This window comes from Heloderma suspectum, chromosome 5 (assembly GCF_057233095.1).
Source record: "Heloderma suspectum isolate Gila_16-S chromosome 5, 16-S_ref, whole genome shotgun sequence".
Taxonomy (NCBI): Eukaryota; Metazoa; Chordata; class Lepidosauria; order Squamata; family Helodermatidae; genus Heloderma; species Heloderma suspectum.
The window spans coordinates 38,287,784-38,314,249 of NC_139462.1; the positions used below are offsets into that span (position 1 = coordinate 38,287,784).

The window sequence follows — 26,466 nt, forward strand, 5'->3', positions numbered from 1 at the left end:
GATCCTTCTCACTTGTAGTATTGTTGAGCCAAGTATCCCCCATCTTGTAGCTCTGCATTTGGTTTCTTTTTTCTAGGTGCAGAACTTGGCATTTATCCCTGTTAAATTTCATTTTGTTGTTTTCTGCCCAGCACTCCAGTCTATCAAGATCACTTTGTTTCTGTCTTCCAGGATATTAGCTATCCCGCCCAATTTTGTGTCATCTGCAAATTTGATAAGCATTCCCTGCACCTCCTCAGGAAATGGAAATCTCAAATAGTTATATGAGAAAAAGAAAGCTCAGAATTTGCTGGTGAAAAAGTTTGTTAAACATCTTACTGAAATCAATGGTTGTTTTACTAGGGACCATTTCAAAGCAGTAAGCCCTGGCTTACCAGTGAGTAAGCCACATCCAAAACAAATAACTGGATTGGGAAGAAAGTATCAAATTCATCTCTAGTTATTCTTCAGTACTCTACCTATGTTACTCCTGTTAAAATCAGGCTTATCTCTAATAAAGTCAAGATTCTGGTGAATTACTTGCCTTGCGTGAACAAGCCTTTAGCTTAAAAGAAAGCTCTTTATAAAGTTACTTGCAATAGATCATATGCCCTCAGAAGCATGCTGCAATATATTTATAAGATAACTGGAGGGTAAAAATTGCTTGCATCCACTGCAACAGAGATGCTGATTATTTTCAGATAAGTTAATGAATGCATCAGAGAATCATCTGGTCTTGTGTTGTGGGACAACTTTCAGTTATTGAGACTTGAAGTATTCTACTGAATAGTTGCCTGAATTGGCAGTTGAAGGTATGGTATTTTGCTGGTTTTCTACCACTTGAAGTAGTAGAATTTCCAAAAGTTGACACTGGGGCACTGCTGCTCAACCCTCAATCTATATTATACCCTTGGGGAAGGTCATGTGGGAATTTGGCATGAGGTGTCACCAGTATGCAGATGACACCTAACTGTGTTTTTCTTCTTTATCTAAGTCAGGTGAGACAATGGAAGTGTTGGACCAGTGTCTGAAGTCAGTAATGGGCTGGATGAGGACCAATAAACATGCACCTGGATGCAGTGTTTTCACTAGAGCCTCATGTAGCCTCTGTGGCTGTCAGGACCCGGTCATGGGCAGCAGACTGAGGTGAGCTAGAAGCCAGGAGCCAGGAGTTACGAGACAAGCCAGTAGTCACTTCCAGAGGTCAAACCAGGAGGCAGGGTCAAGGAGAAAGCCAGAAATCAGGAATGAAGAGCAAGTCGGGACCAAAGGACAAACCAGGAGACTAAGGAACAAACCAGAAGTCAGGGCCAAGGAACAATCAAGAACACACCAGAGCTCGGTAAGACCATGTTGCTCAAGCAAGGCTCAGCTGGAATCCTTTTATACTCCTTCCTGCCCAGAAGGATCCAGTGGGCAGCCTGGGTGGACAAAGTCAGTCTGGAAGGTTCTTCACTGAGAAGCTGTAGCAATGCAGCTTGCCACATGGGGCGGTGGTCAGCAGTTTCTGATAGTGGCAGAGTGTCTTTCATGAGCGTAGGCTGGTACAACAGCAGTGGCCTCCCCGGGATGGGGAAAGCCTGGCTATGTTTTATCTACACTTTGTTAATCATGATTGACTCCTGAAGGAGTATGCAATGTTCTGGACTACAACTTCTCCAGATGTTCTGGACTACAACTTCCATCAGCCCCAGCCAGCATGGACAATACTTGGGGATTATGGGAGTTGTTACCTGGAGGGAACCAGGTTGCTTACCCCTGGTCTGCTGCAATGCATTATTCATGAGGCTCACTTTGAAGATTGCCTGGAAAGTTCACATAATTATCAAGCAGCTGTATGCTGAACTAACTGGGCCCGAGCCCTGAGATCACATTACTCCAGTGCTTAAAGAACTGCACTTGCTGCTGGACAATTTCCAAGCACGTTTTAAAGTGTTGGTACTTACCTTTAAAGCCTACATGGCTTGGACCTCAGGTACCTAAAGGAATATTTATTCCCACATCGACCTGCCTGTGTACTGAGATCTCAATGGAAGCTTTCCTCCATCTGAGGTGAAAAAAGTGGTGATGGGAGGAGAGCCTTTCTAGTGATGACACCCCCATTGTGGAATTCCTCCTCAGAAAGGCTTGTCTGGCATCTACTTTGTTTTCTATTTGGCATCAGGAAAAACTCTTTTTATTCTACCGGACTTTTAAAATTTTGACTTTTAATCTGGAGTCTATTTCTATTAACTGCCAGTCTTTTGTACCCACTAATGTGTAATTTTATATTGCTTTATTGTTATTTTATTTTAATGTAAACCACCTGGTAACTATTTGGTTGAAGGGCAGTATATACGCATATAAAAGCAAACAAACACAGGGACAAAACAAAATCACTACATCACAATAAAACCAATAAAAGCAAAAATTGCTTACTACTGACCTTCGACCCCTTTGGGCCTCTAGCTCCAGATTCTCCTGACCTCCCCTGCATGACGGCATACAAGATAGACAGGAGAAATGAGATCAGAACAAAGAAAGAGTGGAGTAAAAGGAATTAGTGTTGTCTATCAGTAGTTAAAAGTGTCAATCATGGGCCAATCTACATGGAGAATTTACTGTGGTGCTACTGTGCTTCACACATGAATGTGACACATGAGGTTACCCCCAATCTGTACCAGTCCCAGATTTTCTTGCCGTAAAAACTGTATTTTCACAAAGTCCTTTTGTGTATTTTCGCAAAGTCCTTTTGTGATGGATTTTCAGTTTACCACGACTTCAATGCGTTTTGGGACTCAGTGAGTCCTAAATGTTTCGCTACTACTCCGGAGTAGGTGTGGCTTCAGTGCTACAAGAAAGAACGGGAAGTTGCAGTGGATCTGACAAGAATGGAAGGAGTTAACCCTTCCTGTTGGCTTCACCCTTCATTGACCATCGGGTTTTTGTTTGTTTGTTTGTTTATGCATATCTGCACATCATCACACCGTGGAATAAGCTTAATGAATGAGACACATTCTCTTCTTTGTATTTCTTTGCCTAAAGGAACAACTAGCTGGCACAGATAACCATGTCTTCTCAGAAATAAATCACATTCCCTTCAGTGAGGCTTACTCTTGAGACAGTCAGCATGCTGCTTTTGGGATGCCTTTTTTTAAAAAAAAAAAACTCTTCACGCATCATTGCAGCTGAAAAGGCTTAATGAATGTTAAAACAAATGGGGGAAAACAGATGGAGAGAAGTTATTAACTCATTCCTGCAATGCTGCTTCCCCTCCCCACTCCCCCCGCTCCCTGCCTTCCGGATTCTCTCCTTTGCCCTTTTTATTTCTTTCCCTCAAGGAACAACTAACAGAAAACTCACCAATAAACATGTCTCCTCAAAAGTAAGTCACATTCTCTTCAATGAGGCTTACTCCTGAGAAAGTCAACATGTTGCTTTTGGGATGACTTTTAAAAAAAATCTCCACTCTTTCGCACTAAGCTTAATGAATGTTTTTTTTAAAAAAAGGAAGGAAGGAAACTTATTGATGATATGTCATTCAGTCGTGGGACTATGCCCACATATTTACAAAATAACACAGTTTCTCCTGCTGATGTTTGCCCGGCAACAGTAGTTTTTTCCCCAGGTACACGCCACATTAGCTTGCAACGTGTGCCATGGGAAGAGCAAATCCAAAAGGATGAAAATCCGGTTTTAAAGTGGATTGCCTCAAAAAGCATTTCCGTGTAGATAGGGCCCATGACAGAGATTAATGTAGGTATAGGAATACTGAATGATTTAGTATTCATGGGTGCAGGTTACAATGATACATTTACTACAACAGTTTGAAAGCAAAATGCAATTTTTAAAAAACTATTCTTGAAAATGTCTTGGACACCGTGAACAGCTCAATGTGTGCACCAGAGAATTCCCTACACCACTTCCTGAGTTCTCTGAACACCACCCTTCCTGCAGAGATCTTGATAGGTCATAATGTAGTATTACTATTTGCTAGTTGAAAAAAATAATTTTTATTCAGTCTTGGTGCTATGTTTCCTGAAAGTAGGAATTCTTCTCTGGCTCTTTCCAAGCACAACTATAATTCATTGTTTTTTCTCAATGCTGCATAGATGTTTTTGTTAAAAAAAAAAAAAAAGAAGTTGCTTTCTGCCTCATCATGTAAATGGACTAAAAATATGTATCATCTGAAGGATCAGAATCACCGAACGCATTGTCTTTGGGAGGCTCATTAATAGAGTTGAGCAAACATACAAGAAGTAAATGTAGCTAACTTTAATTAAAACTTAAGTTAAATCTATTGAAAAGGTCATGACTGTGAAACATTTTCACTTTTTACTATGCTGTCATACAGTATGATTTCACATTTGCCCAGTCCACATTTTCAGCTTTCATCCCCCTGAAAATTCAAATACCCCCACCCCAATTTGAATTCCTTGGGAAAATATTGGTGTCCACTCACTACTATGCGCAGGATTTGTCATGTGGCATCCCATTGCAATGTATTTGGAGAAACTGTTAACGCATACTAAATGCTGAACCCACCATGGGTAGGAAACTGTATGTACATGTGGCTACTGCGAACCCAGTTCTTCACAAGAACTCGTCCATACACTGAGATAAATCTAGGACATTAATACAACAGGACCCTTAATTATCCTGAAGTTCTTTCTTTTTTTCTAGTTTCTGAGGTTTTTTAAGTCCTGAAGTGACTGGTATACATTTAAATAATTTCTGGAATGTACCCTAAATCACACTGAAATTCATTTTTAACTTTTCTAAACCTCCATTAGCAGAGATTGTCTTTAAAAAAACACCACGCCAACCCTCCCTCAAAATACAAAGCTCCAAAAAGCCCACCAAATATTTTTAAAATTAAACCAAACTGACCTTTGGCCCTGGAGCTCCAGGCTCACCTCGTTCACCTTTCCCAGGAGGCCCTGCTTCTCCCCTTTCACCCTGTCAAAAATCACAAGACATACACAGAGAAACTTTACCAAATGCCTGGTATGATAACAAGCTGTTTTAGAAAAAATAAAGAGAATCAACATCAGAGCATATTTCAAAGTGACAAGTGATCAGCATAATACAGTAGCAAACTTTGCTCCAGACAAATAATTATGTTCCAGAACTGGATGCTTTCTGATACTTCATCTGATTTGTCAGTATTAAACTACCATAAACGCAATGGGCTACATATGAATACAAAGCACAGAAAAAGAGAAGAGTGACAGTGGAGGCTGGTGGCTCAAGTTTCGGAGGGGTGGTGATTCCATTCTTAGTTTTAGTTAGAACTAGCCACCAGTCTAAAGGTACTACCCAAGGTGCTGCATCCTATCCACAAAATGGGTTCAGAATGGAATCACCACCCCTTCGAAACTGGAGTCACCAGTCTCCACTGAAGCTACCCATTTTTAAAGTGCCATAATCATTTCATTTTATTAGCTCCACTGTTCTGAACAATCATCAGAGTCTTATGCTTTCGATTGTTCATCCTGTTTTTGAGGTAAGCAGCTGGACACCTAAGCAAAAAGTTACATTACCACACCTACTAAAAGTTTAGTTAAATTTGGAAGTAACAGCTTAACAGTGGGATTGATCCTTAATTTTCCAAAATGCATTTCTGACCATTAAAGGAATCTGGAAGTTTAGAAGCTTCCGACACTCTCAATAAAGGGAAGAATGTTGGAAAGTGCAGGCTGTACAATTAAGAACATGCTTATAACAAATAAAGTTCTTAGCATTATTCATTATTATATAGCACCATCAATGTGCTATCGAGTACAAGAGGACATATGAGCCTGCCTGGACCTTAACGTCATCCTCAGTGGCCCTCCTCCGTGAGCCCCTGCCAGAGGAAGTGGGGTGGGTGGCTACTTGGAGGAGGGCCTTTTCTGCTGTGGCACCCTGGCTGTGGAATGAGCTCCCTTGTGAGGTTCACCTGGCACCTACATTGTATTCCTTCTGGGGCCAGGTGAAGACCCTTTTATTTTCCCAGGTATTTTAGCATTTTAGCTTTCTAGACTTTTAGCTTTGCTGTTTTAAATCTGTATTATAAATCTCTGCATTGCTGCTAGGTTTTATTCTGGTTTTATTTGGGTTGTATTGTTGTGGTTTTAATGTTTTTATATTTTATATTGTTTTACTGTGTGCTTGTTGGTTTTAATTTTTGTGAACTGCCCAGAGAGCTTTGGCTATTGGCTGGTATAGAAATGAAATAAATAAATAAATCCCAAGGAGCTAAGTGTTAAATGTGTGAAAAATTATGGAGTGTTCGAGGGGGAGGAGGCTGGAAAAAGCATCACTGATCAGTGGCCTTTTACAGCTTTCCAGAACTGCATAGCTATTTCCAATAGTTTGGAAGGTGAGAAAGGTTCTTTATAGTGATTTGTAGAAGTGCTTGGTAAATATAGAGTCTTCCCTCTAAGGAACCTGGGTATGCTTCAAAATATTTTAAAGAACATAAGAAGAGTTGTGCTAGATCAGACCAAGGTCCATCTAGTCCAGCATTCTGTTCACACAGTGGCCAAGCAGCTGCCTGCAGAAAACCCACAAACAGGACATGAGTGCAACAGCACCTTCCTGCCCATGTTCCCCAGCAACTGGTGCACATAGGCCTCTGATACTGGAGGCAGCATAGAACCATCAGGACTAGTAGCCATTGATAGCCTTCTTCTCCAGGAATTTGTCCAACCCCTTTTTAAAGCCATCCAAAGTGGTGGCCATCACTACATCTTGTGGAAGTGATTTCCAATATTTAACTATGTGCTGTGTGAAAAAGTACCTCCTTTTATCTGTCCTGAATCTCCCATCAACCAGCTTCATGGAATGACCCCAAGTTCTAGTATTATGAGAGAGAAAAATGTCCCCCTATCCACTTTCTCAACACCATGCATAATTTTGTACACCTCTATCATGTCTCCCCTTACTTGCCTCTTTTCTAAGCTAAACAAGATTAGAAAAGGGTCTCACAGGTCCCAAGTAGCAGCAGGTGGGAGTCTTCACCCCAGCATCCTCACCACCACTTTTAAAGAGGTGGAATGCAATCTCTCTCTGATGCATCTTGCTTCTGAGTTGTGGCAATCAATGCCACTAAAGGGGAACTTTTAGCTTTTTTGTGAAGTTTAGGACCACATTTTGACCCAAAGCTTATTATTCTGCATAGCTATGTAAGGCAGAGGTGCAGAACCTCAGGCTCTGAGGTCAAATCCAGCCCTCTGGGGTTCCCCAGAAGACTATACCCCCTTCTCCTGGACCCAACCCCTTTCCCCCAACCACCGATCATTTGGTGATTTCCCAGCTTTGTGCATTTTTTCTCCCATTCTGTGGTTGAAATGCTTTGTTTCTGACAATAAGAGCTTTACGCTAAAAGAGGCTGGTAGTTTTGGTATTTTGGCCCTGCCCACCACTGGAATGTGGCTCTTGAAAGCTTCTCCGAAATGGAATTTGGACCCCAGGCTGAAAGAGGTTCTGCACCCCTGCTAAGGGTTAGTTTCTTTCCAACTCATTAATAAAGTCTGCATGTTCCATATCTTTAGATATAGAATGGTGGAAACTGGTAACATTTGACTGTAATGTGGGAAAGACATCCTGCCAATCTCTGAAAAGTGATTGTTCACTGGGAAGAAGCTTCAGGAATGGTGAACCTTAGACTGTGTTCCTTACCCCTTTCTTTGACCACGAAGGCAGTATTAACCTGTACGAAGCTGGTGGCTTTGACAAAAAAACCAGTGGGTTGGGTTCCACTCCATCTTCAAGTCAAGCAGTTTGTTTTAAAATACAATTGATCCTGCTATGCCACCTTCTGGAGCTGCTGAGTGGCAAGGCTGGATCTTTAGAATGGGTTTGTTGTGCCCTGATATATGGCAAACCACTTTAGTTCAGTGGGCAAGTGCAATGCTTGTGTAAAACATACTATGGGGGTATTCAGACAACTGCAGGGGGAAAAGAAGTCATCGTGGCTTCTCACGCTGCCCATGTGTGTGCTGTGCGCATGCCTGTTGTTTACATAATTACCCATGCTGCAGCATGGGTTGGCATGTCATGCGAACCTGGTGCATGGCGCGGCAGGGGTAGCTTCGTACTGCACGTTGTGGGTTGTGGAGTGGTAAAGAAGCCACCCCCACCACACCGGGTTTGCATGACACACCAACCTGCTCTGCAGCACTGGTGGTTATGTAAACAACGGGTGCATACACAGCACATGCAGCAGTGGGGGGAGAAGCCACAATGGCTTCTTTCCCCCCCGTGATTGTCCAAACCCAGACTATACTTCATCCACTGGCTCTTCATTCAGTTGAAAGCACTTGACTGTTTCTTGGTTCTCATTGCTACCCACTGTGCACATAGGGTTAAATAACCTCCAAAAGATTGAAATTTAGGACTAGTTCACACAATCAGACAGCCCACCATGGGTTGTTTAAGGCATGGTGAGCCATGGCACATACTAGCCAGCATTTTGGACCGGGGTTGTCGTGTCATGTGAACCTGGCCACCGTCTGTTGTAGGATTATATGAGGGTTGATGACACAACAACCCCCAGTCAGGGGTCAAATATGCAAAATGCTGGCTGGCACGCACCAGCACATGCCACAGTTCACCATGGCTTAAATGACCCAGTGTAGGCTGTCAGATCGTGCAAACCGGGTCTTAAACTTCCCACACTAATTTCAGCCAGAGGCCTATGACCATCCTGAAAGTTTATAACTGAATGGAACATTGAATGTAGGATTTCCAGATTCAAGTCTATCATTCATTAACTGGACTAAACTGGTTCTTGGATCACTTCTTGAATCAGTTTTGCTAAGATCTTAAGTAGGTTATGTTTCTAATAATAGTGCATGGATCTTAGGGAAAAACTAGATATGCTGTTAATTGCATGCATGCTTTAAAAAAATGCACGTAACAGCCATAGGGGAGCCCAAGGACCAGTGGGATCACAGGGGGCGGGGAGGGCAAATTTAATCATCTCCCAACATGGTTCAAACAAATGTTGCTCCCCTGAAGCTGCAATTTGTCCTGGGAGTGAAGTTTTCATTGGTGCCCCTGCAGTTGCTATTATAAATTTTGAAACAAGAAACACCTTCTTCTTCTGGTGTGCAGTTAAATGTGTTCTTTCCATCATCAGAGAACAGACACAAAGTAAAGGAAAAAAATATGATTTTCTTGGACATTACTGCCCTAAACTGTAACTGGCAAACTGAAGAGATATGCTGAGAAAGCTGGCATAAGGGCCACATAAATTAGCCCTAAATCATAAATGATTTTATTTCATTACAAAGGAAAAACTTGAGATGTATGAACATAATGAATTGCGGGTTTCTACACTTTTCAAATAACTTGACATTTTAAAATAGGTTGTATTTTGATAATTCTCTCATTCTGGTGAAGATTCCCTACTTACATATAACTTCAGTTTGACTTTAACGGTTGGGTGGGTGAATGTGTTTTGGTCTAGGCGAAGGATTAGGTTTTGAATTAATCTGTTATGAAGTAAACTGCATGCAATAAGGAAAAAATGTAAAGCATACCTTTGTTCCTGGCAAACCTGGTAATCCAGGTTCTCCCTGTGGACCTATGAAACCTGGTTCACCCTTTGAAAAATGAACACATTAGATCTTTGTTAATTTAACTGTGAACAATTGCAGTAAAAGTAACTTTACTTCTAATTATATTTTCCCTAGTCACCAACGGCTACAGACAGCTACAATTAATCAAGTTTGATTTCCATCAGCATAGAATTCTCGAAGAAAAGCTTCATTGAGTTCAAGAAAAGCAAATGAACTGGAATCTGTTACATCTTGTTTTTCATTAAATTAATGCATGTTATGCATCCTGGATTATGTTACAGTTTATGAAAAAAAAAAAATCTACAAAGGCAAGACTAATACCATGATGGATTCAGTGTAAAAGGTGAATTAAGTGGTTCTGGTTACATGTCATTCACAAATTACAAAAAAGTCAACATTTGTGCCATTTTAATTACAAAACAAAATTAGTTTCAGTATTAAAAAATGGTTTTGACATTAGTATGTAGATGTTGTATCAGAATCAGATTCAAACACAAGGCTTCTCTTTAATCAGTTGTGGCAATAAATGTATAAGCTAACTGAAACAAAAAAAGAATATACAAATGCATCACCCCACAGGTCACCCAAATAATTAACTAGCTCTCCCCTCCTATAGACAGAATCAAGGTGGTTTACAAATAATAAAAACAGCAAACAATAAAACCATAATTAAATAGTCTAAAAACCAATACAAAACACAGCTAAAAAGCAGCCATAGCAATCAATTCCCTGGGCAGCATCCTATACTTCTGCTTTGCCTCCACTAGTTCTCTTGTGCAAGCAAAACCTACCGCTACTGCAACAGGAACTAGCAGTTCCTAAAATAACCATGACAATGAGCAGAAACACTCATTTCCAGGATGGGACAGGTCAGTAGAGCTTCTTCTGTGAGTTCCACTGATCTGTTCCGGAAAGGAATGTTGCTGCTCATTTCTGGTTGTGCCTGGAACCGTTTGTTGCATTAGTGGTCGACTCCACTACAGCTGAGGTAATGTAGGATACATGCTTTATTAAAAGCAACATCACAGAAAAGCTTGCTGAAATAAAATTATTTTTGTTATGTATTGACAAATCGAGTACCAATAGGCCAGGAGTACCTCCCTTAGAGGGTGGGGTGGGGTGCTGCTGCTGTATATCCAAGGGCAGGGAGACAGAGAGAATGGTTGCAGACCTGGAACAGAGATCTCAGGCTCATAGGGGGAGGTGATTCTTGAGGAACTCTGGTCTCAGGTGAGAAGGAACCTTCAGTTCCTTTTTGCAAAGAACCTCTGTTCGATACGAAGGTGTCAGGGTGAGGCAGCAGAGACTTGCTGTGCAATCCACAAACTCTTTATTTAGTTAAAACATGTCTTCACAACTGTAGCATCACACCTGTGAAAGCTAAGAGCTGTCCCCTAAACCTAATTAGCTAAACAAAGCAAGGCAGTTGCCTATCTACTAAATGAACGGTTTCTCGCTGTGGCTGACAGGCTTTTACTGGGCTCCTCCTGCAGGGAGGATTCTTCTGACCCAACTTTTGATGTGCGGGCAAGCAGGTGGACCACCTCCCACCTCCCCTCAACCCCTCCTGTGTAACCCTGTGGCGGACTCTGGGATCTGTCAATTCTGGTGCTCCCTTGCCCTCTGACAAAGACTGAGTTACCACAGGGGAGGAGGGGGAAGATAGTCTCTGAATCTGGTCCTCCTGTTCGATAAGCTCCTGGGAAGGTTTATCCTTGAGTCCTGGAGAGTCTTGGGGAATTTCCTCCCCCATTCTCTGTCTCGACTGGGCTTCTTCTAGCTGTGCCTCTGAATCTGACTCAGAATCTGAAACAAAACTAGGGAGCCTGGGTTCCATCCTGACAGAAGGCCAGGTAAAGCCAAGGCTTCTACCATTCCCTGCTTATATTTGTATGTTGTTTCCTCCCACTTGCAAGTAAATGTATTAGGTAAGCAATTCTTCTGCCTCTAATTATTTCTTTTACAGGGGCCAATTCTGATGAAGTATTTCGTGTTCATAGGATGACTTCTGAAAATAGTTGTATGAGTCCAGTAATGTGAAAACTATGGGTTTAATATTTAATCTAATGAACTGGTAGACTGATCAACCTTATTAATTGATGGGAGGGATTCTAATTGGTTGCACTCAGATTGAAGGACATGGAGCTTTTCTACACAAGGCTTTTCTTGTGCACTTGTGATTGCTCACTCATGGTAGTTTGCGGGTCCTTTACATGACATCATCATCATCCAGAGGCTTTCCCACTCTTTGCAACCATTATTGTTTTTGTCAAGGGCTCCTTGGAGGCCTCTCTCAGTCTAATCCAGTAGCCAAGTCCAGACACAGACAAATGGATTCTTTTCAAAGCTTTATTCCTCTTTTACAACTTAACAACTCTACTGTTAGCAACTAGATATGAGCAGCAGAGTACCTATGCCCTACGTTGGAAAAGTTGGTCCCCGTTTGAAAGGGAATTACTGGCAGACCCCTGAACTTAAGGACTAGGGAGAGTCCCTCCCCTTTTCCCTTGGATCCTCTGGGTGCAGCCGTTGTTTGCGCGCCAACCGGGCACTACGCCTCCTTTCTGAGCCCTCCATTTGGCACTGCTCTCTGCGTCGGCGTCGCACGTCCATCAAGTCTGCTTCCCGCGCTCTGTCACTCCCAGGACTGCTATCCAAGCTAGGAATGCTGGTGGGAGGAATCTCCGCTGTTGGCCCTGGGAAAGAGGAGCGTGCTCCTCTCCCAGGAGCGACTCCTCTTCCTCAGAATCAGAACTACTCTGGGATTCTATGGGCTCAGTGTCCACCCTGACAGTTTTTTCCCCCTAATGACGAAAGTGTGGTATTTTTTCTGAATGGCCTCTATGCCACCATAGAAATCTCATGTAATTGTGCAATTCCACAGTGCCACCTAGTGCTTGTATAATGGAATATATAGAAAGGCAGAGAAAAACAAACCGGGGGGGGGGGGGAACCGAGTAAAGGAGCCGAGCTTAATCCTGCAAAGAATCCGGAAGCAGGAGCCTAGGTAACGGTGAAGGTTAAAAGCTTCATGTAGAAAAGCTATATGAAGCTGTATTTTTAAGGTACCTTGGCAAAGAGGATGAAAAAGAAACATCCAAACAATGCATGGTGGGTTTTTTTACCTAAGGAGCAATAATATACATGGTTATTCAGAAATAAGTCTCACTGTGTTCAGTGGGGCTTGCTCCCTAGTAAGTGTCTTTAGGACTGCAGCCTTAATTATAGGTGTTAGGTTGCTTTGCTTCTTTGTCTCTTTTGTACATCTATATTATTTTCTGTTTTGGCAAGCAGTGATGCAGGTAACACTCAACTTGGGGATGAGGTCCAGCCCCACCTGCTGCATGACCACCTAGAGAGTGGCAGTGATGGGGCAGGAGCAAATAGGTCCAGGGTCAGCAACTCAGTTGGTATGGCCATGCCAGAACCCACCAGGACTGCCCCTGTTCACCATAGCATCCTTTCTTATCATTTTTAAAGAGCATCTTATACATAGGGCAGTTGGCATGTGCATGGTTACAGATGATCTTTCTATTATTTCTAATTTAAATAAATATCATCCTTTATATAAGCACTACAGGAAAAAGGTGCTTATTCTAGGGATGTACGAAAGTCACTTACCTTTTTGACGGGGTGATTCACGGTGGGGGGGAGGCGCTCCACATCTCCCCTCGAAATCCTGATCCGGCCGGCTCTGCTCTGTGGAGATTACGCAGAGCCGCCGGCTGGGGCTGCCCACAGCCGGACATCCGGCTGCTGGGCAGCCTTCCAGAAAAAAAAACACGCGTACGCAAATGGCGGCGGCTACGGCGGCCCCCATTTGTGTTCCCTTTTTTTCGCTGTTTTACCCTATGTAAATATTTACGTAAGCTATTACGGCGAAAAAAAAGGGGAACGCAAATAGCGCCCACTATGCTATTTGCATTCCCCTTTTTTCGCCATAATAGCATATGTAAATATTTACATAGGCTAAAACAGCGAAAAAAAGGGAACGCAAATGGTGGCCGCCATAGCCGCTGCCATTTGTGTACGCGTTTTTGTTTTGTTTTTGCTTGCTGTGATAGGCTACGTAAGTATTTACGTAGCCTATCACGGCAAAGGCAGCTACACAAATGGTGTGGTGGCTGCCATTTGACTCCGCAGCAGCCGGCCTAGAGACCAGCTGCTGCTGCCGCCGCTGCCGGAACATCCGCCCCAGGTAAGCTTTCGTCCCGGGGGGATTCTGCGGGGTGGCAGGGGGTGAGAGGCCGTTCTGCCACGGGTTTTGGGGGGCCGAATGCCAGTGCATTTGGCCTCACTGAAATCCGTGGCGGAATTCTCTGCCATCCCTAGCTTATTCCCAAGTAAATGTTTGTAGCATCAGGGCAACAGAAGCCAACTCCATTTTATTCCTGTAGTCATGATGATTTAAGTATGATTTAAAATTATTGAAGTTAGTGTAAAATGTGAATCTGCACATGGTATTTCTTTTTTTATTATGGTTGGCAAACAAGGTTGGTTTTGTTGATTTTTTGCTCTAACACATCAGGAAAGTAGAAATAATTGTAAAGTAGGGAATGGTGATGGAGTCAGGTGGGAGCAGAGAAGAGAAATGTAAGTTGTGTGCTTCACAACTTAAGTAATACACATAAACATCTGAAGCCCCCCACCCCCATAAGACCATTAAGTCCATGTCTAAACTTACCTAGCTGCACCACTATCAATGTGACAACTTACAAATAAGCACAGTAACTGCTAGGGAAATTTTTGCTGAGATGCGCTATTACACAACAAGCAAAGAAGAAAATTCCCCACCATCAAACTGGTGAAAATCAAGCTCACAGATTCATTATGATCACTTGATGACTCATCAACAAGTGATACTTTCCACATGTGGATGAATGAATTGTACACACATCTCAAATAAAAGCTGTCACTTCACATTACCTTGGTTTTTAATGGTCAGTTTACACATTCATCTGTAAATCATGAAATGGTAGGTAAAATCTTCACAGAATATGGGTATGAATCTACTTAGACAAGACAGGATTCTTGGTGTGTGTATGTCCTGGAAGAATAGAGAGACAGGTGGCATTGCAAGTGGAGGTTAGCAGAGTTTAGAATAGTTTTGCATTTCCCCCCAAAACAGTGGGGCTTGAATGAAGAAAAAAACTGAAAGTGAATAGATGGATATTGAAGAAAGGAAGAAACACAGGACCAAAGAACTGCGTAAAGTTGGAGACGTAAAGTTGGGGGTAACAATGGATGAAGACTCATGCACCACAATGGAGAGAACAGCTCTAATAGCACCTAATAACAGTCTTCAGAAACATGTAGGAAGAAAGCCAGACTATAAAGAACATGGTCTTTGATGTCTATACACTAATGCCCAGAGTATGGGAAACAAACAGAATGAACCTGAACTCTTAATACAGGAGGGAAACTATAACTTGATAGGTGTAACTGAGACTTGGTGGGATGACTCCCATGACTGGAATACAGCAATAGAAAGATATAACTTGTTCAAAAAGAACAGGAGGAACAGAAAAGGAGGTGGAGGTGCACTATATGTTAAAAATATACACCTCTGCACAGAAATACAGGAGGATGAGCTTGGTAGCCCCAGCGAGAGCATCTGGGTAAAAATAAATGGAGCAAAGAATAAAAGGAACCTGGTGGTCCGAGTCTACTACCAGCCACTCAATCAAGAAGAAGACAAGGATGAAACTTTTGAAAAGCAAATTGCCAAGGTTTCAGGAAAGCATGATGTAGTGGTAATGGGGGACTTCAACCTCCCTGATATTTATTGGGAGACAAATTCTGCAAAACATGGCCGCTCCAAGAGGTTCCTGACTTGTGTTGCTGATAATTTCCTCCTACAGAAAGTAGAGGAAGTAAATAGAGGATGGGCTATCCTTGACTTGATCCTAACCAACAGAGATGACTTAGTGGATAAAGTAGCAGTTACGGGAACTCTTGGGGAAAGTGACCATATTATACTTGAGTTCTTGGTTCTAAAGGAAGCAAAAGCCGAGTGTAGCCAAACACATACCCTGGATTTTAGGAAAGCTGATTTTAATAAACTCAGAACAATTATCAGTAAGGTCCCATGGCAAGCGACTCTAATGAGAAAAGGAGTCCAAGATGGGTGGGAGTTTTTAAAAAAGGAAATTCTCAAGGCACAATTACAAACAATTCCAATGAGAAAAAAAAGCAGAAGACAACAGGAGAAGCCAATGTGGCTTCACAAAAAGCTTAGAGATGACCTGAAAACAAAAAAAAGGACAGATACAGGAAGTAGAAGGAAGACCAAGCTACAAAGGAAGAGTACAGGCAGGTAGCACAGAATGGCAGGGATGGCATCAGGAAGGCTAAAGCTGAGAACGAGTGGAGGTTAGCGACGGATGCTAAAAACAACAAAAAGGCTTTCTTCAGCTATGTGCATAGTAAAAGACAGAGGAAAGAAATGGTGGTTGAGCTATTAAATAAGGATGGCAAAATGATAACAGATGACAAAGAAAAGGCAGAAGTCCTCAATTCCTACTTTGGCTCAGTCTTCTCCCAAAAGAGGGTCTATGAGCCCCCTGGCAAAGGCGAAGTACAGGCTGAAGGGGCAGGATTGCAGCTTGAGATCGACAGGCATATGGTCAAGGAACACCTCATTACTCTGAATGAGTTCAAATCTCCAGGGCCAGATGAACTGCACCCTAGAGTAATAAAGGAAGTGGCAGAAGAACTCTCAGAACCACTGTCTATTCTCTTTGAGAAATCATGGAGGACGGGGGAAGTGCCAGATGATTGGAGGATAGCTAATGTTGTCCCTATCTTCTATAAGGGTAAAAAGGAGGAGCCTGGGAACTACTGACCAGTCAGTCTGACATCAGTCCCTGGGAAAATTCTGGAGAAGATGATCAAGCAATCAATCTGTAAGCACCTTGAAAACAATGCAGTGATTACTCGAAGCCAACATGGATTTGTCCAGAACAAATCCTGCCAGACGAATCTGATCTCATTTTTTGATCAGGTAACCTCCCTTGTGGACTGTGGGAATGCTGTGGACATAATATACCTCGACTTCAGCAAAGCTTTTGACAAAGTGCCCCATGATATCCTGATTATCCTGAACTAGCTAAAAGTGGGTTAGACGAAATAACTATCAGGTGGATCCACGGTTGGCTACAGAATCGGACTCAAAGAGTGCTTATCAATGGGATCTTCTCAAGCTGGGGAGAGGTAACGAGCGGGGTACCGCAGGGCTCAGTCCTGGGCCCAGTGCTCTTCAACACTTTTATTAATGAGTTGGATGAGGAGGTGCAGGGAATGCTGATCAAATTTGCAGATGACACAAAATTGGGTGGGATAGCTAACACCCTGGAAGACACAAACAGAATTCAAAGTGATCTTGATAGACTGGAGCTCTGGACAGAAAACAACAGAATGAAATGAATAGGGATAAATGCCAAGTTCTGCACCTAGGAAAAAGAAACCAAATGCACAGTTACAAGATGGGCAATACTTGGCTCAACAATACTACAAGTGAGAAGGATCTTGGAATTGTTGTCCATCACAAGCTGAATATGAGCCAACAATGTGATATGGGTGCAAAAAAGGCAAATGCTATTTTGGGCTGCATTAATAGAAGTATAGCTTCCAAACCCCAGGAAGTACTAGTTCCCCTCTACTCAGCACTGGTTAGGCCTCATCTGGAGTACTGTGTCCAGTTCTGGGCGCCACATTTTAAGAAGGATGCAGACAAACTGGAGAGGAGGGCAACAAAGATGATCAGGGGCATGGAAACAAAGCCCTATGAGGAGAGACTGAAAGAACTGGGCATGTTTAGCCTTGAGAAGAGAAGACTGAGGGGAGATAGGATAGCGCTCTTCAAGTACTTGAAAGGTTGTCACAGAGAGGAAGGCCAGGATCTCTTCTCGATCATCCTAGAGTACAGGACACGGAATAATGGGCTCAAGTTACAGGAAGCCAGATTCTGACTGAACATCATGAAAAACTTCCTGACTGTTAGAGCAATATGACAATGGAACCAATGACCTAGGGAGGTGGTGGGCTGTCCCACGCTGGAGGCATTCAAGATGAGGCTGGACAGCCATCTGTCAGGGATGCTCTGACTTGGATTCCTGCACTGAGCAGGGGGTTGGACTCGATGGTCTTATAGGCCCCTTTCAACCCTACTATTCTATGATTCTATGAGATGGAAGTGAGACCAGGAAACAAAGGTGACCAATAGCATCAACTGAGAGCCTAAGGGCCCAATCCTATGGGGATAGGTGTTCACCTCCGAACTCTAAGGAGACCGCCTATCCAATGCAGGGCAGGAGAAGCACAGAGGGAATTGTTCCCTCTGTGCTTCTCCTGCCCTGCATTTGCAGCTAGACAGCCAATTTCGGCTGTCTAGCCGCAGGAAGGCAGAGTGGAGGAGGAGGCTGCTGGGCGATACATAGGATGTGTTGTGCCTGCTTTTCCTTCTTCCTTGCCTCATGAGGCAGCACAGAATAGGGGGAAAGGTCAATTCTCCAGGAACCGTCCTTGGAGTTCGGGCTCTGAGATCGGTTTCTGGAAAACCACATATCCTATGGCCATCTAGCCGCTGACTAGTAGCCATAGGATGGCTCCCTCCATAGATTTCTGGCTTTGTGTAGTTTAGGTCTGTTATAATGAACTGCCCCTTCATGGATCACTGCCTTGTTGTGGCAAAGGGGCTTGCGTAACTCAGTGAAGCCATAAGCTATGCCGTGCAGGGCCACCCAAGACGGACAGGTCATGGCAGAGAGTTCTGACAAAATGTGGTCCACTGGAGAAGGAAATGGCAACCCACTCCAGTATTCTTGTCAAGAAAACCCCATGGAACATATCACAAGGCTAAAAGTTATGATGCCGGAAGATGAGCCCCTCAGGTCGGAAGGTGTCCAATATACTACTGGGGAAGAGCAGAGGGTATTTCCAAGTAGCGCCAGAAAGAGTGAAGCGGCTGGGCCAAAGCCAAAAGGACACTCAGCTGTGGATATGTCTGGTGGTGAAAAGAAAATCCGATGCTGTAAAGAACAATATTGTTTAGGAACCTGGAATGTCAGATCAATGAATCAAGGTAAGCTGGAGGTGGTCAAACATGAGATGGCAAGATTGAACATCGACATCTTGGGAATCAGCGAACTAAAATGGACAAGCATGGGAGAATTTAATTCAGGAGACCATTATATCTACTACTGTGGGCAAGAATCCCTTAGAAGAAATGGAGTAGCACTCATAGTCAATAAAAGGGTGGGAAAAGCGGTACTGGGGTACAGTCTCAAAAATGATAGAATGATCTCAGTACAAATCCAAGGCAAACCATTCAGCATCACAGTAATTCAAGTCTATGCCCCAAACACTGAGGCCGAAGAAGCTGAGGTTGATCGGTTCTATGAAGACCTACAACACCTTCTAGAACTAACACCCAAAAAAGATGTCCTCTTCATCATAGGGGATTGGAATGCTAAAGTAGGAAGTCAAGAAATCACTGGGATAACAGGCAAGCATGGCCTTGGTGTACAAAATGAAGCAGGACAAAGGCTAATAGAGTTTTGTCAAGAGAACACGCTGATCATAGCAAACACTCTTTTCCAACAGTGCAAGAGGCGACTCTACACATGGACATCACCAGATGGTCAATATCGAAACCAGATTGATTATGTCCTTTGCAGCCAAAGATGGAGAAGCTCTATACAGTCAGTAAAAACAAGACCTGGAGCTGACTGTGGCTCAGATCATGAGCTGCTTCTTGCAAAATTTCGGCTTAAATTGAAGAACGTAGGGAAAACCACTAAACCATTCAGGTATGACCTAAATCATATCCCTTATGAATATACAGTGGAGGTAAAGAATAGATTTCAGGGATTAGACCTGATAGACAGAGTGCCTGAGGAACTATGGACGAAGGTCCGTAACATTGTTCAGGAGGCAGCAACTCAATCCATTCCAAAGAAAAAGAAATGCAAGAAAGCCAAGTGGCTGTCTGAGAAGGCTTTACAAGTAGCTGAGGAAAGAAGGGAAGCAAAAAGCAAGGGAGAAAGGGGAAGATATATCCAACTGAATGCAGAGTTCCAGAGAATATCAAGGAGAGACAAGAAGGCCTTCTTAAATGAACAATGCAAAGAGAGCCAGTATGGTGTAGTGGCAAGAGTGTTGGACTGGGAGCTGGGAGATCCGGGTTTTAGTCCCCATTTGGCCATGGAAGCTCACTGGGTGACTTTGGGCCAGTCACACACTCTCAGCCCAACCTACCTCACAGGGTTGTTGTTGTGAGGATAAAATGGAGAGGAGGAGGATAATGTAAGCTGCCTTGGGTTCCTTGCAAGAGGAATAAAGGCGGGATATAAATGCAATAATAAATAAATAAATAAATAAAAATCGAGGAAAACAATAGAATGGGAAAGACTAGAGATCTTTTCAAGAAAATCGGAGACATCAAGGGAACGTTTTGTGCAAAGACGGGCATGATAAAGGACAAAAAAGGCAGGGACCTAACAGAAGCAGATGAGATGAAGAAGAGGTGGAAAGAATACACAGAAGAACTATACAGGAAAGATCTTAATGTCCCTGATAGCCATGATAGTGTGGTCACTGAACTTGAGCCGGACATCCTAGAGAGTGAAGTCAAGTGGGCCTTAGGAAGCATTACTAACAACAAAGCTAGTGGAGATGACAGTATTCCAGCTGAGCTATTTAAAATCCTAAAAGATGATACTGTTAAAGTGCTGCACTCAATATGCCAACAAATTTGGAACACTCAGCAGTGGCCACAAGACTGGAAAAGGTCAGTTTACATTCCAATTCCAAAGAAGGGCAATGCCAAAGAGTGTTCAAACTACCATACAATTGCGCTCATTTCACATGCCAGCAAGGTTATGCTCAAAATCCTACAAGCTAGGCTTCAGCAGTATGTGACCCGAGAACTACTGGAAGTACAAGCTGGGTTTCGAAGAGGCAGAGGAACTAGAGATCAAATCACCAACATTCGCTGGATCATGGAGAAAGCAAGAGAATTCCAGAAAAACGTCTATTTCTGCTTCACTGACTACGCTAAAGCCTTTGATTGTGTGGATCACAACAAACTCTGGCAAATTCTTAAAGAGATGGGAGTACCAGACCACCTTACCTGTCTCCTGAGAAACCTGTACGAGGGTCAAGACGCAACAGTAAGAACCAGACATGGAACAACCGATTGGTTCAAAATTGGGAAAGGAGTACGACAAGGCTGCATATTGTCACCCTGCTTATTTAACTTATATGCAGAGTACATCATGAGAAACGCCGGGTTGGATGAATCACAGGTCGGAATTAAGATTGCCGGGAGAATTATCAACAACCTCAGATACGCAGACGATACCACCCTAATGGCAGAAAGCGAAGAGGATCTCAAGAGCCTCTTGTTGAGGGTGAAAGTGGAGAGTGCAAAAGCTGGTTTGGAACTCAACATTAAAAAAACTCAGATCATGGCATCTGGCCCCATCATTTCCTGGCATAGAGAAGGGGAAGAAATGGAAGCAGTGACAGATTTTATTTTCTTGGGCTCCAAGATCATCACAGACGGTGACTGTAGCCATGAAATTAAAAGACGCTTGCTCCTTGGGAGGCAAACCTAGACAGCATAGTAAGAAGCAGAGACATCACCTTGCCGACAAAGGTTCGTCTAATCAAAGCTATGGTTTTCCCAGTAGTAATGTATGGCTGTGAGAGCTGGACTATAAGGAAGGCTGAGCGCCGAAGGATTGATGCTTTTGAACTGTGGTGTTGGAGAAGACTCTTACGAATCCCCTGGACTGCAAGGAAGTCAAATCAGTCCATCCTAAAGGAAATCAACCCTGAGTGCTCATTGGAAGGACAGATACTGAAGCTGAAGCTCAAATATTTTGGCCACCTAATGCGAAGAGAAAAGTCACTGGAAAAGACCCTGATGCTGGGAAAGATTGAAGGCAAAAGGTGAAGGGGATGGCAGAGGATGAGATGGCTAGATAGCATCACCGATGCAATGAATATGGACTTGAGCACACTCCGGGAGAGAGCAGAGGAGAAGGAAGGCCTGGCGTGCTATGGTCCATGGGGTCACGAAGAGTCGGACAGGACTTAACGACTGAACAACAACATATTGAACTGAGTGATGCTGAGCAACCTTTTGGCTGGAAAGGTGGCCAATAAATTGTAATAATCATTCCATAAAATGCTACAGTGAGACTCACAGTAAATGCGAAGTCAACATTACTTTTGTAATAAAGTACCAGTGCAGAAAATAGTCTGAAAATAGTAATGAAGTCTAAGTGCAATACTATGCATGTTTTGTCAGAAGTAGATTCCATTACGTTCAATGGGGCTTATTCTCAGGTAAGTGTGCACAGGTTTGTTGCCTTATTCCCTTAATTTAAACAAACTCATTTGTACTAGTATCAGATGGCTGTTAAGTATGGTGTATCTTTCATGATAAAACCAATAGTTACCACAAAATAAGGAAAAATAACAAACACATCCTGCACTTTGTTTATGTAATTCTTATCATTGCTATGAAGCGAGACAGATGTCGATCACTCAAGGTTAACTATATAGTGAAAACAATGGAAAATGTCAGCTTGCCCTCTACATTGCCTTACAAATGAATTATGTTAGTGAGAAAAATGTTTCCAGTTTATGAAGTTAAAGACATTTCCTGAATAGCTGGAAAGAGAAAACTGTATTCAGATAAATTAGCATAGCACATAGACATAGCACTGAAAAAAACATTGTAAGAATTGATAAACTGCAAAAGAAAATTAGGAACTAAAGAGGGTGATATTATGGCTGTCACGAGGTAGGTAATGAAAATAAAATAATTATATAATTATACAGTATTGTGGGATGGAAAATTTTCAGGAAAATTTCTAGTGCTTTATTTTCCCCCATTTTCACAATTTCCCATATAAGTTTATTAGTAACATTGAATGGATGCCAGTGGAAAATACAATATTAGGCAAGCTTGGCAGTTTAAAACTTCATGTTTTTCCAGTGATCATCCCTAGCAAGTATGAGAGAGAATACATATATGTCACTGAAATACATATATGTCTCAGTGTTAAACAGCACTGATTAGTGACAGTGAAACGGAAGGTGCCCCCAATAATTTTCAACCCTTAGTTCCATTTTCACAATCACTGACATGAATTTTATATGTAATAATATTTTTGCATGTGGAAGCCTATTAAATATGTTTAAATAACTGGAAAATTACTTCTTTCTCCTCTTCTTTTTTTTTTTTACTGAAAATCTCTATCTATCCTTTATTATAGTCAGTAATATTGTTCACCATAACACAAAAAGGCCTCAACTTCTTGTCATAGAGAATAGAACAATATTACTAGCTATACACCTTGATCTAGAAGTAATCCCTATGAATAGGCCTTCTGAATGGCCTGTTATTTGTGTACGCTGGCAGAGAAAGACATTTTATTCAAGTAACATTTTGGCTGTTAAACTATTTTTGTTTTTACTGAACTAGGTTTTAACTGGTAGGTGTTTATTTTTAAAATTATTTTTAACTGGTGTTTTAATTGATGTGGTTATGTTTGAATGGTGTTACATTTCATCTGCATTTATTATTGTTAAACACCTTGAGCAATATTTTTAGTAGAAAGGCAAGATATAAATTAAACAAATAAAATAAATAATCTCTAAAGGCCCTTATGAAAGCATTGTATAAGCCTACTGCTAACAGAGTTCTGCCACTTATCAACACTTGCTTTAGCAATCATGTATGCGAGTGTGTTTGTAGGAAAACTGTGGAATTCCAGAACCAGCCCTTGGGCTTTAAACTTGATCAAATGTTTGGAACAAAGCCTACTTTGGCTAATGTTCCTGGATGTTATCACATCATCTTCTATCAATAATTTTCTGATACAGGTAGCGTTGTCAACTTTGAAAAGAGTCTAGAAAGACACCAGCAAGCAGTGAAGATCTTTGAGCTTTGGGCTAAGCCTTTGTTTAGATTCTAGTACATCATAAAGGAGCTACAGATGGAGAAGAATATAAGAGCAACCTCAACAGCTGTGACTACCAAGTCATTATATGGCTCTGATATCACCAAACCCCCTTAGGCAAAGGGCTGTGGCTTATTGGGAGTGTTTAACCGCTGGCATCTCCAGGTAAAATGGGAAAATACCCCTGTCTCAAACTCTGGGGAGCTGCTGCCAGTCAATAGACAACAGATAGACCACTGATCTGACTCAGTATAAGACAGATTCCTATGTTCCTAACTCCCTCAGATCAACCAAATTTGGTGGGCAAGAATATGGAATTGCTCTCAAATGTGAAATTGTGTGCTGATGTCCTGCTTCCTCCTTAGGGCTTCATCAGTGCACAGGTGAGGTGGTGGTGGTGGAGGAATTGTGATTAGGCACTGGGGAAGATGTATGAGGGGGAGTGAGGAGAGGAGTGCAAGGTGGTCTTGGTGGGTGCCAGGTTGCATGTGGACACTGCATTTCTGACCACTGTTTTACACAATCAATTCTGACAAATGACTCACAGGTCAAAAACTATCTTTGTCATCCACCCCCCCCCCCCCGGTAAGTTGCCAATTCTACATATAAATTCCAGTGTTTTATTGATGCATTGTCAATAGCAAGATGGTCTACTCTTCTATCATACCCTCTTTCTATATTTACCTACAATATCAGCTGAAATACAGGACTGTTACATATTAGCCCTATGCAGACATTCAAATATGTATCAGAGAAGTATGATCCAATGTCTTTCCCAATAAACTAACAATCAAAATAAACAGCTTAATTTTAAAAGGTGAGCTCGATTACACACAGGGAAAAGGGTATTAAGCCATCACAGACTTTTCCTTAATATCTGTTGAAACTATAGCCAGTTTTGTCAACCACAACACCCCTAAAGAACTTCATCATCAAAACAATTTGGTTGCCTGCAAAGTGCCACTCTGCCTTCTCTTCTGGCCCTCCTTTCAGGTTTATTCAAGAAGAAAGTACACAAACTGTGAAAGTTCTTTTACACAACATACCAAGCATATTCGATAAACATTGCTCCTTTTCAGTTTTGTGTTATCATCAGCTACTCCATGAAGATAACAGAAAGCAAATGGGATTCTATCCAGATTAGTGTTGTTAATGGGGTGTGAAACAAAGTAAACAAATAGTTCCATTTCAGTAAAGCATACTGATGCCTCTGCAATGCAGAGGCAAAGGAAAAACAAAAAGAGACCCATTCTGGTTTGATCTGGGTCTTAATGCCATAGGGAGCTTATCCTTAAATAGCCAAGACTACAAGTGACGGCATTTTGGTGTTTTGTTAAAGTGGCGGTGTATTCATTGTTGAGGGTGGCAGGGCCTGTTCAGTTCCCAAGCACTGAAATGCACCACTTTGATGGTTCAATGGAGATAGTCTTCATGTGGCTTCCTGATTCACCCCTCACTGCATTCTCTCCTTTTCTCTCTGACAGCTGCGTCAGCCATTAATTATATTCAGTCTCTGGCTCCACCTCCTTTCTGAAAGAAGCCAATGTCCCATTTGTAGATTTACATTCCTGGCTGGCATTGCAAATCTCTCTTCCCCCAGCCCTAGGCTGTTTCAGAACTTGCACAATCTACATCTTCTCCCATATGTGCCTTGGCTTGCTTTGTGTTGGAATACTGCCTGCTAGTAAGAGGCAAACTTCATATCTTGAATTTCAAGAGGAAAAGAGTTAATAATGTCCATTTCCAGACTGTTTTTTAAAAAAAGAAATCAGTGTGTATATATTATAAGTATAAATGGATAAATATCCCACTTCCTGGGATACTGGAGTGCAGACTAAAGCCAAAGGCATTTTGCTTCTCATCATACTGCAAGGGGCAAGGGAGACTTCTCTAAAGGGCATTGTGAGATTTCATATGGATGAGTCAATATTCCATGTTTGAGTGCTCTGCTTGTTTTCTCCCAAGCCAATGTCTGCTTGGGAGGAACTTGTTTAAGAAGTGCCCATCCATTAACGGTCACGATGATAAGAACCACACAGCTGCTGTGCTGTGCACCATTTTGTTTTTTTAAAAATATTTAAGCCAGCCTTGCCCACTGGTGTATTATGTTATTCACACAATTAAGCAACTTCATGATTTTTTTTAAAAAAGGAAACAGCTGCTAAACTGTTTAAATTTTCCCAGCTCTGTAGCAGGAACGTAGTCTATCAAATACCCATCTCTAGCTGTCATTTAAATAATACCTGTCTGTGAAGTAACATACAGTTTGTATTTTGCAGGCATAGATTCCCCACTCACTATTCCCCGCTCACCCTGTCCAAAGATGGTTAAATCACATAAAGAGTTAAGTCCCATGCACGTGGGGCTTGTCCCATTTGTAGATTTACATTCCTGGCTGGCATTGCAAATCTCTCTTCCCCCAGCCCTAGGCTGTTTTGGAACTTACACAACCTACATCTTCTCCCATATGTGCCTTGGCTTGCTTTGTGTTGGAATACTGGCTGTTAGTAAGAGGCAGACTTCATATCTTGAATTTCAAGGGGAAAAAAGTTAATAATGTCCCTTTTCCAGACTGTTTTTTTTTAAAAGAAATCAGTGTGTATATATTATAAGTATAAATGGATTATCACTTCCTGGGATATTGGACTGCGGACTAAAGCCAGAGGCATTTTGCTTTTCATCATACTGCAAGGGGCAAGGGAGACTTATCTAAAGGGCATTGTGGGATTTCATATGGATGAGTCAATATTCCATGTTTGAGTGCTCTACTTGTTTCCTGACTGAAATAGTAGAACACATTCTTTCATCAGCTACATTTCTAACCATTCCAAAACAGCAATGGTTGCTCAAGAAAAGTTTCTTCTGGGTCAAAAAAGGCTTCATAACTGATTGCATTTGTGTTCTTTCTGAAGAACCACCTAATAATATAGTGGATCACAAAAGGGGGGTGGGGAGTGGGAGAG

At 42.2% G+C, this 26,466-nt stretch overlaps 1 protein-coding gene across 1 annotated transcript in view; it reads right to left on the reverse strand.

Moving 5' to 3' along the window:
• LOC146343794 (uncharacterized) overlaps positions 1–26,466 on the reverse strand; it is a 116,146-nt gene that overhangs the window by 45,382 nt on the left and 44,298 nt on the right. The window contains exons 12-14 of the mRNA XM_084859753.1: positions 9,489–9,551; positions 4,849–4,917; positions 2,405–2,449 (exon numbers count right to left, since the gene is read on the reverse strand). Coding sequence (XP_084715879.1) covers positions 2,405–2,449; positions 4,849–4,917; positions 9,489–9,551 — 177 coding nt within the window. The remainder of the gene's footprint in view (positions 1–2,404; positions 2,450–4,848; positions 4,918–9,488; positions 9,552–26,466) is intronic.